Source organism: Pinus tabuliformis, chromosome 9 (genome assembly GCF_031772625.1).
Source record: "Pinus tabuliformis cultivar Carrire ecotype Pingquan chromosome 9, CPIR1, whole genome shotgun sequence".
NCBI classification, from domain to species: domain Eukaryota; kingdom Viridiplantae; phylum Streptophyta; class Pinopsida; order Pinales; family Pinaceae; genus Pinus; species Pinus tabuliformis.
Window position 1 is genome coordinate 397,766,139 of NC_142307.1, and position 16,687 is coordinate 397,782,825.

At 39.0% G+C, this 16,687-nt stretch overlaps 1 protein-coding gene across 1 annotated transcript in view; it reads left to right on the plus strand.

Annotated features, from left to right (window-relative positions):
* Positions 1-559: 559 nt before the first annotated feature.
* The window catches only part of LOC149148819 (ARM REPEAT PROTEIN INTERACTING WITH ABF2-like), a 206,550-nt gene continuing 190,422 nt past the window's right edge, over positions 560-16,687 (plus strand). Inside the window, exons 1-2 of the mRNA XM_089438663.1 lie at positions 560-980; positions 2,965-3,119. Coding sequence (XP_089294789.1) covers positions 734-980; positions 2,965-3,119 — 402 coding nt within the window. The 5' untranslated portion in view covers positions 560-733. The remainder of the gene's footprint in view (positions 981-2,964; positions 3,120-16,687) is intronic.

A 16,687-nucleotide genomic window follows, 5' to 3' on the forward strand; every position in this document is an offset into this window, starting at 1 on the left:
GAATGATAATGCCTTTTAGAGATAAAATAAGACTCACTAAATTCATGAAATGAAATCCTTAGGTAAAACAATCCTTTGCCCATAGGAAAGGAGAGTGTCCTAAGAAAGGGAGACTAGGGGATGCCATGGAATTAACAAGTCAAAACTTGGAGGAATCATATAGCTAGGTCAAAGCGCCCAAGCGTGCCCTCCTTGGCCTTCCTCCGGTCATACGGTTGCACCTTTGTTTTAATGCTTGAAAGATTTTTAATCAATTAAAAAAAGGTACATGAAAATATCCACTAGCAAAGATGGAAAGGATCCAAAGAAGCACAAGTTTCACTATCAATACTTTATATAGCAAAAATGGGTGGCGATGGAGACACTTTATACGCACAAGAAATATATCACTAAAAGGAAAACAGTAGACAAAATTTCAACGCGGGATGACTTCAAGTCCATCCCGCCTTTACATTTCGACATCTCCCCAAGTCAAAAAGCTCTAAAATATTATTCTGCTCGAAAGTGATATATATATATATACGTATACAACATAAATATTTTATTTAATTATCTATTTTTTCAAAATTTGGATCGACCACGGAACGGCCACTGTGCGTTCACTCACCGAGAGACATAACAGGCTTCTTTATGCTTAGGAGCGCAAAGGTCTCGGTTTCGACTTCCAAAGAAGCAGCAACAGCAGCAGAAGAGGAGGAGCAGGGAAGAGCGAGGCAGTGAAGGCCGCGGTCACATGGAGCGAAGAAGCCCAGACTGCAGACACGAGAGGAAAGGCCACAAGAGAAAGCAGTCGGAGGCCTCGTCACCTTCAGCAGCGCCACTGCCAGAGGAGAAGGAGGACGACGAGGACAACGTTAGCCCTTCAGTCCGCGGCCTACATGTCCACTTGCGAACCCTTGCCAGACATTTCTCATGGCGCGAGGCCGATCGCGCGGCTGCCAAGCGAGCACTACACGCGCTCGCAGATTTCACCAAAAGAGGCAAGTAAATAAATAAATTGAGAAAATTCAGACGAAGTACATTTAGTTAGGGTTCATCCTAAGAAATAAGACAAACTGCAGCAAATTGTGATGGATTTCGGAATTTGTGTATGTTAAATAGTGTTATTTTGCAAGAGCTCAAAGCAGGCACTCGTAGATTTGGTGAAACGATGCAAGTTAATAAATAAATAAAGAAAATTCATTCTCTGCTGCATTTAGTTGGGGTTGATTTTGGCGGAAGAAGATAGATTGCGGCCAATTGTGACGGATTTCGGTATTCTAGCGTGTTAAATCATGTTAGTTGGCATTGCATTCTCATCTGGTTAAATATGCCGAACGGCTCTCTGTAATTGGCTTTTACATGCATAAATAAATGTGTTTATGAATCTACGTTCTCTTCTCGTTGTGATTGTTCACCGCCGAGTCTGAAGGAGATTTACCTCCACTGCCCCGAGCTCAGATTAGCTGATCAAGACGTGGCTTGCGGATTGCCAAGTCAGGGTCGACTCTGTTTTGTTGTTGCAGATTTGTTATCAGAGCAATCATTTCTTTTTTGCAATCTGTTTAAAGAAGGTTGCCAGGACCTTAAAATGCATGACAAATTAGGGTTCTTAAATGAAGTTCTTAAGCCAATTTTAACTGCATTGCCGCCAAATTATGCTCAAAACAAAGCTCATCAGGATAAAAAACGGAGAAAATTTCAACGAATCATATTTTGACTCATATTTTTATTGCAACCGTCGAAACCCTGTGGCAGGCTCTATGATATTCGAAATGTTATCTACAAAGATTTGGCCAAAAATAATTGTAATTTTTTCTTAAATTGTTATTATTTTATATGTTTTATAATGAAGTTGGCTATTTGTATAGTAAAATAAATTTAGAATGTAGAATTATTGGCGAATGTTCATTATGGCCGTGGCCTCTGTTGTGCTGGAACTCGTTATTAGTATGAAATTCGGCAATTTTTCTGTGTAGCACAGATATGATATGTTCAACTTACTTTTGATTGTCTTGGATAATATAACTCATGTTTTAGGTACCTGTAACCCATGAACAAAAACAACAAAAACAGTCCCAAAGAAACCTCAAAATATTAAAAAAATTCCCGAGGACACCTATAAATATAAACAAAGTTGTCAACTTTTCAGGGATTTTTTTTCGTTCTTGTTATTTATTTATTTATTGGGCTTTCCTGAGGCTGAAATTCCTCCTAATCCTGAGGCTGAAATTCCTCCTAAATTTAGAATAAAATGTATCTTTTCATATGTAGGAGATGGGATTTTTCATTGTGTATTTTCCCTATCCGAATTATATTCGAATCTTTCTACTATGTTTTGAATTGGCAAATTGTTTTCGAAATGTTCTTGAAAATTAGCCAAAAGGGGAATATTAGCTCCAATTTTTTTTGGATGTAGTGTAATGATATAGATCAGTCAAATTAGGGTATCCTTGGTATATGATATTTAATTAGGGATGGTTAAAGACGATTACAAATTAATAGAAAAAAGGACTGCAGATCAAAATGAACAAACAGCGTAGACAAGATAAGAATTGCAGAATAGCGAAATTGGAATTATTCTTTATTCAAAAAGGAGATGCTGATGCATTTATCTGTGCTTCTGCTTATTTAATGCATATTAGCCTATGCTTGGCATTTCAATGGGAATGGCTCTTCACATTGTACCCTATTATTTGATGGCCATAGCGAATGATTATTCATATTCCAGAATTCACCATATTATTTCATATCTGAGTACTTATTATTTATTTACAACTGTGCACGGTGTGAATTTTAGGTCACAATACACCACTCCTAGTTCTATCACAAGTTACTTTTAGAATATTTCTTAATACTAGTCGAGTTTGTCTGCAAAGTCTGCTTGACAAAATTTTAACTGATTAGATGCAGTGTGAAGCCAAATTCAGATCTTTAACAGAAGAGCCTGTTACTGATGCTTTTTCGGCTTATTATTTTTTACAGATGAGGATATTGATATTCTGGTCGAGGAAGGAGCTGTTGCCACTCTAGTGCAACACCTTGAGGCTCCTCTAGTTGCGGAGGGGGAAGGACCTATAGCATATGAACATGAGGTTGAAAAAGAAGCTGCATTTGTTCTAGGACTTATTGCACTTAAGGTAAGGGAGCCATCTTAAAGGAACAATGATCATATTTTGCCATCTTAAGATTTTAGTTTGGTAATTGTAAAGTTGCATGGATACAGGCATGGTTTTATTGAAATTGACTTAACTTTATCTTCAAAGTATCCCTATATCTATACGGTGTCAAATTTAATAGGCAGAAGTAAATTTGATAATGTATAGTTACACCAAAGAATGGCAAATTTGTTGCTGAAATTCCAGTTACATTATGTAGGCAATAGCCCTAAATCTTCACTAGGGAAATACCTAGCAACAAAAAGTAACAGGCCAGGTTGTAGCTTATGTTTTTACCACACAAATTTGCAGATTGGACAGAAGAATTTGGAATATCTGTTATGAGAGTGAATTATGTATGTGGGCTGTGATTGATGATTTGCATGGCATAAAAAATGCCAAGGACCAAGTTTTATGAGGTTTAATACTTTTGACTTGTCTGCAGTGCTGGTCCTGGTTATCCTAATTTATAGGATTGATGAAATTATGACAAAGGTAGGTGTTACACTAATCTGGGATATGCCTTGAAATTTTGTGTGTTAATAATGGCAAATTTTCAAAGCAAACATTATGTTGTATGACAGTTATCGAGCTTGACAACTCACTCTTATTCCCTGGGAACTGATGATTTTTAGTCACGTAGAAGGAAAACTGTGAAGGGCTGTGGGTTGTAAGTACCAGATATTTAGTCATATTTGGTTAGTAGAGATTCCTCAAGGATCAATAGCTTTAGGTGAGTGACAAAGTGCCATGATGTTTCTTGTGCATTGGCTTTTGACAATCAAATACCTAGAAGATTTTTGAACATTTTGTTTGCCTAGTCTTTGGAAGGGCAACACACATTTAAAGGGCCTGGACATTGGGGTTCCACATACACATTATCTTTCTTTTGCGCTCTAAATCTTGAAAGGCTCGAGAGAGTCCCATCTTTCAATTTTATAGGTTTGAGTCATCATTGGGTCAAACTATTAGAGAGCCTATGGAAGAAATGTTTCTCCTTTGGTCTCTTGGTTTTGGATTGGGTCTTACCCAATTGGAGTGGGGTAGTAGAGTGTTGAGAAATCCAGGGCATGAATAGTTAAAAGATTTCTCTGCTTGATAATTGCTTGTGATATACTTCTTAGCTTAGTCTTTTATTCGTTATGTTATTGCTGTGTTCTTTTCATCAAGACAATTACCAATATCCACAATAAAAGACAAGTGACATAGTATGTATGCTTCTTAGCTAGGGCCAAAACCTCTCACCTCTTGAGAGGAAAACCCGATCAAAATTCTTCTTCTAGATCTTCAATTGATGAGTACAACACCATGACACAGACCCTTGACTCTAGTATCCTCCCAAGAACCTTGTTACTAACCTTGATGCTTTTCCTCTTCCCTTTCTCGCCTTTCTTCTTGATCTTGAACTGCTTTCCTTTGATCCTTCCAGAGAACTCGGTCTCTATACTTTACACTGCTTCCTTTTGGCTTTCCCTAGAGAATCTCGGTCTTTATGATCTCACTGGCTTCCTCTAGAGAATCTCAGTCTCAAGATCTCTATCTCAGTTACCCAAAACAAGTATCCAAAATAATCCTTGCTTCGCTGCCCCAGAAGAAACCTCCTCTTTGCTGCCTAAGAAGAAACCTCCTCTTCGCTGCCCTAGAAGAAACCTCCTCTTCGCTGCCCTAGAAGAAACCTTCTTTGCTATGCCCAGAAGAATCCTCCTTCGCTTGCCCAGAAGAAACTTCCTTTGCTTGTCTAGAAGAAACTCTCCCTATCACTTCTTCGCACTTCTTCATCGAATGTATGTTGAGTTGCTTGCCTCTAAGTGAGGCCGACTATGGCTATATATACACTTCTTCTAATGTCCTTCAGGCCGACATGATCTCGAGAGTTTAGGCCAACTTCTTCTAGCATGTTCTTCCATCGTTGGAGGCCGACTTGGAGAGGATGAGTGACAAGGTTTTGGAGGATACTTTACATAGACAATTTTGACTCTATACAAAGTGTAACATGACTTCATTACATGACAATGACTCTATCATTTTATGACTAGATGACAAATAATTCCTAAAGACTCTTAATGGGGGTCTTGGCTCAAAAACAAAATCTCTTGCTCATGAAACCCATGAAGCAAGTCACTACAATAATTTTATTTTTCTTCTTTATATCTCATTACATAAAATCATAATTACATGTCATTATGAAGACCGAATCTAGTTACACTTTTCAACACTCCCTCTTAACTAGGGAGGTATTTGTAATGGTACCTGGACTTTCTCAATTTGAAAAATTTATCATAAGAAGAATTCAGATTGGTAACTCATTTGTATAGCATCATATCAAACAACATTGTTACATATCAAGGCCTTGACTAACAACTAGCGAGACCAATGATTTATATACACTCTCATCATTGTCTCTCTTGGAACATCCCTTACGCGGGTACTCAGGGTGTGTTCCATGAGGACTATCCTTATCTTGGATTCCCCAACCCTCAAAGAATATCGGTCCTCCATGACTACTCTTCTATTGGATGCCCTATCTCATCCTCAAAGAGTATCGAATGCCAAATGATTACCCAATCCTCCATTCTGTCTTCCCAGGTGAAGACTAGAATGATATGTCTATCTCTCCCTCTCAATTAGGGAGGACATATTCCAATAAAGGAATGTACTCATTCCTACCAAAAGGGAATGTACCTAAAGCTCCCTCTTGGCTTAGGAATTTCAAGTTTCTTCCTAGTAAGAAACTTCTTTTCAGGCTTCCTCTTAACTAGGGACCTATAACAGTTCCTCATATGGAGCAACCAGCTGCTTGAAGAACTCATCTCTTCTTTGACGTCATAAATTTCGTTTGTCACAGAGTCTTCATATTTCGGGGACTTCTTCATAGGGCACTGACCATTCATCACTTTCATCCATGAGTTAGTCATGTCCTTATTTTATTAGAATGTGATCCATCAGTTTTCCACCTGGCTTTGCTTCATGTCATGCTGCCTCCTTTATGCCATATTTTTCCGGAAGGATCTTACATCCTTCAATATGGTCCTTTTGGAAGTCATCCACAGATCTTCCCTTTGGCAGTCCTACATAAGCCCATCCAGATATTAGTTCAAAAATAAGAAATGAACACTTTATTCAAAATTACCTTTGTGATGGTCTTTCTTCATGACATCTTCCTATAGGTTTCAGCATCCTCCATGCAGATTGACACATCTCCCTCAAGGGTCTTTATCTTTTTCCGACTCTTATCAGAGTCTTCATATCTTTCTGGGAGATATTCTAGTCAACTCTTCTTGGTCTAAGATGTTGAATGCCTTCCACCTTTGTTGCATATTTTACGATCTCTTCCTTTCTCTTCACACTTTATTCCTAGGAGCTTCTAATCAGAGTTCCTCAATTGTAGTCAGCTTCTTCATGATTCATATGAGAACATATTATGTTGATTTCATCTAGTGTGACTTATGCCTTTCTAGCAATCTTTCAGAGGAGGAGATCCTTTCTTCTTTTGATTATGTTTCCCAAGATGGAAGTAGTGATCCATATTATCTGCAACCATATGACATGACTTTCATAATAACCTATGTAAGCATACATACCTCATCTTTCCTTTCGGTCATCCAGACTTCCTGTAGCAACTTCATTTGAATGAAAGAACTTTAACCTTTAGACCTGCTTTCCTGCTATGTCATCATACCATCATCCCTTGAATCCCACGAGTTGGAATTCCTAATGAAACTCTTGCTTCCTTTCTAAATCGGTGAATCCTTTGATAAGGATTCCATCAGAGAAACTTGAGGATCTTTCATATCCTCACCTGACAGATGTTTCCTTATTGATTATAGTATGATGATCTCAATCGATGATGATCTCTTCTTCTTTCTATTAGTATTTCTTGAGATTTCAATGAGGTTTCCAAGAGAACTTATTCAATAGAATTTATTCCAGACATTCTTTCCGCTTCCAATGTCAAGAGCTCTTACTTCTAATGCTTCTATCATGATGCTATTTTCTAATATGACACATCCTATCTTATTTACATTGCTTCCTGTCAATAAATTGCAAGTGAAAAGTACCTACTAGTGAAGAAGATCATCTCAGTGATAGTAGAGATCTTTTTACTTCTTCCTTCTTAAGCTTCTTTGTCTCAGGTTCTTTCACTTCCTCAATAATATGGGTTTTTCTATAGTGCCCAAGTTTCTTGCAACCATAACATCTTTCTTTAGCCATGTTCTTCTTTTTCTTTGGAGGACCAAACTTTCCAAATTCCCCTTTTCTTCTTTTCACTGATTGATCCCTCATATCCGATCATTTGTTACTTTCTTTCTTCAACCTGTTTTCTTCTGCTTTGTAGAGAGACCATAATTTACCTTCGAGAACCTCTCACCTCTTAAGAGAAAAACCCGATCAAAATTCTTCATCTGGATCTTCAATTGATGAGTACCAAGATCATGACAAAGACCCATGACTCTAGTATCCTCCCAAGAACCTTGTCACTAACCTTGATGCTATGCCTCTTCCCTTTCTCGAATTTCTTCTTCATATCGAACTGCTCTCCTCGGCTCCTTCTAGAGAAACTTGGTCTCTATACTTCACACTGCTTCTTTTTGGCTCCCCCTAGAGAATCTCGGTCTAATCTCCACACTGCTCTTCTCGGTTATATCTAGAGAATCTTGGTCTCTAGATTGGAAACCCTAGTTCACTTGATGCCTTCGGTCTTTCTTCTTTTGTACCCAGAAAAATACCCCAGAAGAAACCTTCCTTCGTTGACCCCAGAAGAAACCTTCCTTCACTGACCCCAGAAGATCATGCACAATAACATATTACACAAGTTTTTCCCAACCAATAGTTCTTTGTTAAATTCTTCTCAGAACTAGCTTAGGCTCCCTTATTGGGATAATGGCCCTTGAGGAAATTACATATACAACAATTACCCTAGATCTGATTCAATGGATCAAGCCTTAGATGCATCCTTGATCTGGCTGATTTGGATCTCCTTTGTTGCTCCATGCTCTTTCCTTGAGCTCGTCAGAATTGAGTATCTCACTCACAACAAACTTGCAATATTACTCATGCAAATCTCTTGCTTACTTGAGAGAATCTCTCTCTCAATGTCTCGTGCTCTTGCATGTGTTTGTGCCTTGCTTAGCTATCTCGACCCTACTCGGCTCTTTTGGCCCTATTGCCTTGCTCGACCCTACCAATGCTCTTGGTGTTGGAAATACTGGGGGGTGAATCAATATTTCTTTCAAATGTTATATTATGCTAGTTAATATTTTATCACAAGTTAAACCAGAACACAAGAAGTAGAACAACAAAATAATTTTATAATGAAGATAGTGAGGACTCCAATCATCTTTTACAAAAATTTAGGTTCCAACCCGTACAACAAAATTTCTAACTTCTTCAAGGCTCCAACCTTGAATGAGGACTCCAATCCTCAAACACAAATCCGGGCACCGACCTCGTCTCAATGAGGACACCAATCCTCTCAGGCTCCAACCTAAACAAATGCTTCAAATCAACTTCTCCAAGATGTTTCCAAAAACTTTTTCAAAGTTTGTTTCAAATACTCTTTTAATGCTGCTCAATAAAGTGTTCAAGATCTTCTTCAAGGTTGCTACAAGTGTTCTCCAAGATATTCCAAAGGGTTCTTCCAAGTCTCGTTCAAATCCGTTCCAAACAAGGCTTCAATAATGCTCCAAAAGCTGCTTGAAAAGTATTCAAGAATGCTCAAGAGGGTTGCTCCAAAATCTGCTACAAAGGGCATCAAGATTACTCCAACAAGCTGGTCTAAAGTCTGCTTCAAGATGGTTCTCCAAGGTTGCTCAATAGTTTGTTCCAAGACACTCAAATTCGACTTGAATGAGCCCTCAAGTTTGCTCTAAGAGTTTGTCAAGGTCTGCTCCAAGAGAGGATTTAAAAGAGATCCAAAGTGTTGGGTGTGTGTTATATTCTTTCCATGAATAGGGATTTTTTTGGACCCTATATTAGGTGGGCAGACCTACCTATGGTTTTGTGCATGGGTTTCACACATGGTTTTGGACATGATGATTTTTTCCCCATGGTGTTTTGTAGATCCGGTCAAGGGAACTATGGTTATGTTCTAATCCAGGGTTAATGGATTAGGGTTTATGAATGCTTTGGCATGTATATATATGTATTGTAACATTGAAATGAACGTAATGAAAAATCAATCTGGTAGTCCTGGTTTTGGGATCCAGGGGAAAATCTTTGTCTATTTGTTTTGTGTTTCTCGCCATTGTATATTTCTGTTTTTAATAATTCGTTTGCAGGTAATTTCTATACAGGGTTAAAACCTACACAAAGTCTACTTAGAAATTCACAAAAGTCGGCTCAAAACATAGGTCCGAAACCTTCTTTTTGCCTCTATCATAGGAGGCCAAAACTCTGTTTCACACTGTGATACCATAGGCCACAAGAGGGGGTTGAATTTCGTAGGCCTCAAAGTCTGCTTTTCCACAGGGGCCGAATTTTGGTTTGCTACAAGGCCTAAAAGAGGCCAAAATTTTGACCTGTAGAAAGGCCGAAATTCATCCAATGCTTGACTGAATTTAGGACTAGATTTATGCTAGAATTAACTTGATGTCTGTCTGCAAAGAATAGCTCAAGAGGATACTTCAAAATCTGATCAAAGGTGTTACCAAAAACCATAACCCAGAACCCAAAGAACAAAAAACAACTCCCAAGTGCTTCTTCTTCACATTGCCATATGGTTCATGAGATATGAACCTGTAACTCTTCTATTGCAGACCTGAACTTGTCTCTTGCTTGCTTGGACGGGTTGGTAGTCAAATTGGAGGAAAGCTTCTTCTTATTTATACTAGTTCAATCATACACTGAATCGACATGTCTGTGTTAAACATGTAGCTAAGGAAGGTCTTCTCGCTTGTGCCTTAGCGAGTAAAGACTTTATCCAGGGTTATGTTCTAATCCAGGGTTAATGGATTGGGGTTTATGAATGCTTTGGCATGTATATATATGTATTGTAACATTGAAAGGAACGTAATGAAAAATCAATCTGGTAGTCCTGGTTTTGGGATCCAGGGGAAAATCTCTATCTATTTGTTTTGTGTTTCTTGCCATTGTATATTTTCTATTTTTAATAATTCGTTTGCAGGTAATTTCTATACAAGGTTAAAACCTACGCAAAGTCTACTAAGAAATTCACAAAAGTCTGCGCAAAACATAGGTCCGAAACCTTCTTTTTGCGTCTATCACAGGAGGCCAAAACTCTGTCTCAAACTGTGATACCATAGGCCACAAGAGGGGGCTGAATTTCGTAGGCCTCAAAGTCTGCTTTTCCATAGGGGCCGAATTTTGGTTTGCTACAAGGCCTAAAAGAGGCCAAAATTTTGACCTGTAGAAAGGTCGAAATTCATCCAATGCTTGATCGAAATTAGGACTAGATTTGTGCTAGAATTAACTTGATATCTGTCTGCCAATAATAGCTCAAGAGGATACTTCAAAATCCTATCAAAGGTGTTACCAAAAACCATAACCCAGAGCCCAAAGAACAAAAAAACAACTCGCAAGTGCTTCTTCTTCACATTGCCATAGGGTTCATGAGATATGAACCTATAACTGTTCTATTGCAGACCCGAACTTGTCTCTTGCTTGCTTGGACGGGTTGGTAATCAAATTAGAGGAAAGCTTCTTCTTATTTATACTAGTTCAATCATACACTTAACCGACATGTCTGTGTTAAACATGTAGTTAAGGAAGGTCTTGTGGCTTGTGCCTTAGCGAGTAAAGACTTTGATTTGTCTTTCTCTAGCATGAATGCAAATTCATGAGATAGAGTTCAATATGGTGTGTTGATTTTCAGTTCGCTGGAATGGTCATCAATAGATTGCATGTGTAGTGTTGGAGCTTCAGTTTGTTGGAGTATTCTTCAGTTAGACTATAGGTTGAGGTGGCAGAGACAAGTCCAGTTAGGACTAGTCAAGACTGTAGAGGCAAGTTTAGTTAGGACGAGTTAAGTCTTCACTTAACTTGGTTCACAACTAGCTCAAGAGGATACTTCAAAATCTGATCAAAGGTGTTACCAAAAACCATAACCCAAAACCCAAAGAACAAAAAAACAACTCCCAAGTGCTTCTTCTTTACATTGCCATGGGTTTATGAGATATGAACCTATAACTCTTCTATTGCAGACCCAGACTTGTCTCTTGCTTGCTTGGACGGGTTGGGAGTCAATTTGGAGGAAAGTTTCTTCTTATTTATACTAGTTCAATCATACACTGAATCGACATGTCTGTGTTAAACATGTAGCCAAGGAAGGTCTTTTGGCTTGTGCCTTAGCGAGTAAAGACGTTGATTTGTCTTTCTCTAGCATGAATTTAAATTCATGAGATAGAGTTCAGTATGACGTGTTGATTTTCGGTTTGCTGGAATGGTCATCAGTATATTGCATGTGTAGTGTTGGAGCTTTAGTTTGTTGGAGTATTCTTCAGTTAGACTATAGGTTGAGGTGGCAGAGACAAGTCCAGTTAGGACGAGTTAAGTCTTTAGTTAACTCGGTTCACAACTAGAGGAAAACAAGGAGCAACTCAAGCCAATTAAGTGTGAGCTAGTCCAAGTGTACTGATACTTGCTTCAATTAATTGGCAAAAGGAACTCGTTGCATTTGTGTGAAGGAAAAATTGAACTTGGCCTCCTTGCATGAATAAAAGATCTATAAGTCAAGAGAAGGACGAAGGCACAAAGATTGATGATTCATTGTTGTTAACAAAGCACATTGGTTGAGGAGTGAAGATCAGAATTTGAAGAGTAGAAGTCGAGCCTAGTTTCAATAGGAAACAATTGTGTGTGTAGGCTGAGATCAAGAGGTAGGGTTGAGAGCATCTTCTCAAGGCTGAGAGCAATGATCCAAGAGCAGGTCGAGAGCAATTGTGGAGCTAAGGTTAATTTCTTAGAGGCTATTTGCTGGCTACAATAGCAATATATTGAATTTGTAAAAGATCTATTTGCTCGAAGAAGAATCAATAAAATCCCACAACAAATAAAGCAGGTTTTCCCATTTCTTGGGTAAAACACCGGTGTCAAATTTATGTCTGTGGAAGTGTTTTTGTTTCAAGTATTTTTCGCTACATGTTGAATGATTGAGAAACTCTGTATCTTGGTGAAAGTTAAACTTGGTTTCAGTTTTTAGTTGCCTTGATTTTTTTGTAAATTCATCTAAGTAGTTGCAGAGTTTCAAGAAAATTAATAGTCTGTTGGGGAGAGGGCTGACTTGTTCTTAAGTAGGCTGACGTGATAGAGGTCAAAACAAGTGGTTTTTAACTTAAAAATCTAATTTTTCCTCAACGCAAAAGAGTTGGGAGGCATGTAAATACTCGTTGGAAAGGGCTTAAAGTCCTCTTTAAGTCTATGGCATTCTTATCTTCATTAAGCCATCCTTTGACATCAATAACAAATTATCCTTCCAACACTTGGCCCTCCACGGAACCTCTTGGCCCTCTAGGGTTGAGAGAATCATTCTCGCCAACCACAAGAATGAATAACTCACCCTTGTACTTATACTTTTCCAAAGTGTGCAATGCCATGGGTCATCAGAATACCGTGGGTCTATGGGAGCAAAGCCCCATCTCTTAGCCCACTTGCCCCACATGTGAGAATACTTTCGATGCCACCCAAAATATCAACACTCCCTCTTGGTGAGGAATGTATTCTCACAACACCACTTGGAAGTGGCTGTGCCTTTGAACCTGGAACACATTTCCACCCTTGATTAGCTACCATATTTGCTCCATATGACATAGAAGCAATTCGCGCTATATGACAAGGACCCTTCTTCGAAGATATTTTGATCCTAGAAGCCTTTTGCTCAGTGTCCTACATGGCCATCTTGTACCATGACACAATCTTGGAAGACTACTCTCTCTTATTTGCAGGGTCTTCTCGTACCACGACTTTTGGAACTTGATGGTTGTCTTTCTTTGAGCTACTGACTATGCCTAAGATTGACTCCTTCCTGAGCTTGCTCACTCTCTTTGAAGATTGACTCCTTCCTGAGCTTGCACACTCCCTCTGAACACTGACTCCTTCCTGAGCTTGCTCACTCCCTTTGAAGCCTAACTCCCTCTGACTTTAGATCATAGGCCTTCTCGACCCTTAAGGTCTCAGCTTGAACTTCACTCCAAGTTTCTCACTTGGATCTCCAATAGCTATCTCAACCCTCTGACCATCTTGGTCCAGTCTTCTTGGTCCCTCTTCTATCATAGGAATAAATCTAGTGCTTACTTAGCCCTCAAAGCTCAAATCTCTTCACAAATTCTTCACACTTGGATCATAATGAATCTCTTATTCATTTCCCTCTATCTACACTCCAGGCTGCAACTGTCAACAACTCGTGTGAACGATTTGCTCCATGTCTCACTAGACCTGTTAATCTTGGCCTTCATTGCCCATACAAGTAGTCTGTCATACTTAGCCAACTCTAGGCATGGGTCTTCAAGACACTGCTGCTACTTGCAACAATTCCCACAACTTGCTCTTAGAGTTGTCATTTGTACAAATCTTAGATCCAATTGCCTTTGTCAAAGACCATGCTCTGATACCATGCTGGATTTTGGGCACTAGACTCAGTGTGCGCACACACACACTAGATATTGTAACAACTTCCTATCAACTTTACATAGCCAATGAATTGAAACATACTAATGTGTACAAAACAAAATAATTTAAAACCAACAATTAGATCATGCATAGTAACATACACAAGTTTTGCCTAATCAACAATTCTTCATTAAATAATTCTCAGAACCTACTCAGGCTCCCTTATGGGGATAATGGCCCTCGAGGAAATTACATATACAATAATTAACCTAGATCCGATTTAGTGGACCATGTTAAAATTGGCAACTAGGGCCAACTTCCACCTTAGGAAAACTCATATGATGCAAAGGATTATTGCATTGGATTCCTTTTCGAGAGGTACAATTTTGATATAAAGATCATCTCATTTTGACAAGCAGAAATGGAATTTTGAATTTATCCTTACTTATGGTCAAATTGTCAAGGTCGGCGTTAGTCAAATATAGGCTCATGAAGCCCAATGGATGTGTCTCCTCATCGTCAACGAATTGTATAAGTAGGAGTGATCCTTCTCTCATTTGGACATCACTCATCTCATCACATCATCCTCTCTCTCCTCTCTTGATTGGTTCGTACAACTTGGAGGCTCTCTTCTTCGCACATGTGGAAGGAAGGCAAATTTTTGGACTGGTTTTGGAGGCCGGAAATTTTAGGATTAGGGCATGTGTTGACCAGTGTTGACTTCTGTTTTGGGGGGGGATTTTTGATTTCTGCAGGCCAAATTCTTTGGCACAAATTTTGAGGTGATTGGGGATTGTTTGACCAAGTTGATTGCTGTGTTGACTTTCTGGCTTGACTGCAAAATTACAACAGACTTTCACTGGGTTGACCGAGCAGGTTTTGGGTTGACTTTGACTCCCTTGGGATGCCCCATTCTTCTGTGGTTGATTGAGCTGATTCGAGGACGTTTTGGGGCAGCTTCGACCACCGCTAACTTTTTGGTTAGGGCTGCATTGACTGTTGATTTGGCAGATTTGTTTTGGGCATGTATTTATGATATTTGTACTCTTTCTCTCTGTGCTGAACTATTGAAGAATAATAAGATTTGATCAGTGGGTTTCCACACATTGGGGTTTGTCCCTGACATCCACCACATCTTGTGTCCTCTTGTCTTGGCTTGTCTTCTGCATATGTTTTTATGTTCTATCTGCATTTACTGTCAATGTGTATAAGTTAATGTGATTGTTACTGAAGATAATTGGAAATTGTCATTTGGCTGATAAGAACATTGAAGTAAATTGTTATCTAAAATTACCATAGTATCAGAGCTCAGGTGAAAACAAAGCCCAAGCAAGAGTGATGCAAAGCAATCGCAGAGGGAAGTTGTTGGACAAGGACTTGGAACTAGTCCCAATGACGACTACATCTTTCTTCAAATCCGAGGACAAGCTTAAGGACAAATCTGACTATCATGCATGGAAGATGACTTTGGATTTGACTTTGGAAGAGAATGATGCCATGGATTATGTAAAAGGAAGAGTAACAAAGCCTCCTTCAAATGCATTTGCTGTTGCACAAACCAAGTACAAGAAAGGTGAGGTTAAAGTTAAGAAGATTATTGTTGATTCTATTCACAAGCCTTTGGTTGCCTATATTTTTGATTTAGAAACATATAAGGTGATGTATGACAAGCTAGTTGGGATATTCAAAGTTAATAATGCAAATCAAGTTCTCTTTCTCAAGAATAAGTTGAAAGACATCAAGATGGATAATGGAGAATCCATCCAATCCCTACTCATGAGGATTACCGAGATCAAGAATGATCTTCTATCTATTGGAGAAGTGACTGGTGACCAGGAGCTCTCTCTTATTGCTCTTGGAGGCCTTACAAGAGATTGGGATGTGTTCAACACTACCATTCTCAACAATGACAAAATTTCGGGATTTGATGAACTATTGGCCAGATGCACTCAAGAAGAAATAAGGATGACAGAAAGAGACAAGCCCTCAAATGGGAACAATCCTACCGCCTTCTCCACTCATTTTAAGACAAGGAACAATGCTGGTCCAAGGAATCAAGGACAAGGGTTCAAGCCAGGATTCAAAGAAGGAAGGAAAGAAAGGTGCTTCAATTGCAACATGTTTGGCCACTTTGCATGAGAGTGTCCTCACAAGAAGGATACTCCAAGAGATGATGATAACAATAACAACAACTTCAAGGGCAATGACAATCAAATGAACAATAGGTTCAACAACAAAGGAAAGAGGAATGCTCTCATTGCTTGAAATGGAAATGGTCGTTTTCCCAAGAAGTCGAGAAACTCCAGGTATGAAGAAGTTAATGTTGTAAAGTAAAAATAATGTTATCTTATTTTTGCCCTCTCCACTGGCCCTCCTCCGGAAACATTGGACCCTTGGTTGATTGATAGTGGTGCCTCAAGGCACTTCACTGGGTACAAAGAAGCTCTCTCAAACTTGGTTGAAAAGAAGACAAATATGGAGATTATACTTGGGGATAATGCCACTTATCTCGTGAAAGGAATTGGGACTGTTACTCTTCACTTAAATCAAGGTCAAACCCTCCACTTACAAGAAGTACTATATGTACCTAATCTGAAAAAGAACTTAGTTTCTATTTCTGCGATGGAAGACAAAGGTTTTAAGGTGACATTCATTGATGGGAAGGTTCATGTTTGGCAAAGGAACCCAAGAGATGCATTCACTCTTGGATTCAGGGTTGAAGGTCTCTATCAGGTTGGAGGAAGTCCGTTGGGAGCAATGATTTGTGATACTTCTCTTCAATCCGAATTATGGCACCGAAGATTTGCTCACCTTCATTTCAAAGCCTTACCTGATGTAAGGAAGATGGTCACAGGGATGCCCGAATTCAACTTAAATCATGAAGGTGTTTGTCAGGGATGTGAAGCTGGAAAACATACAAGGGGACCATTCCCCTCAAGTGAGACTCAAACCACTGATATTCTTCAATTGGTCCATTCTGATCTATC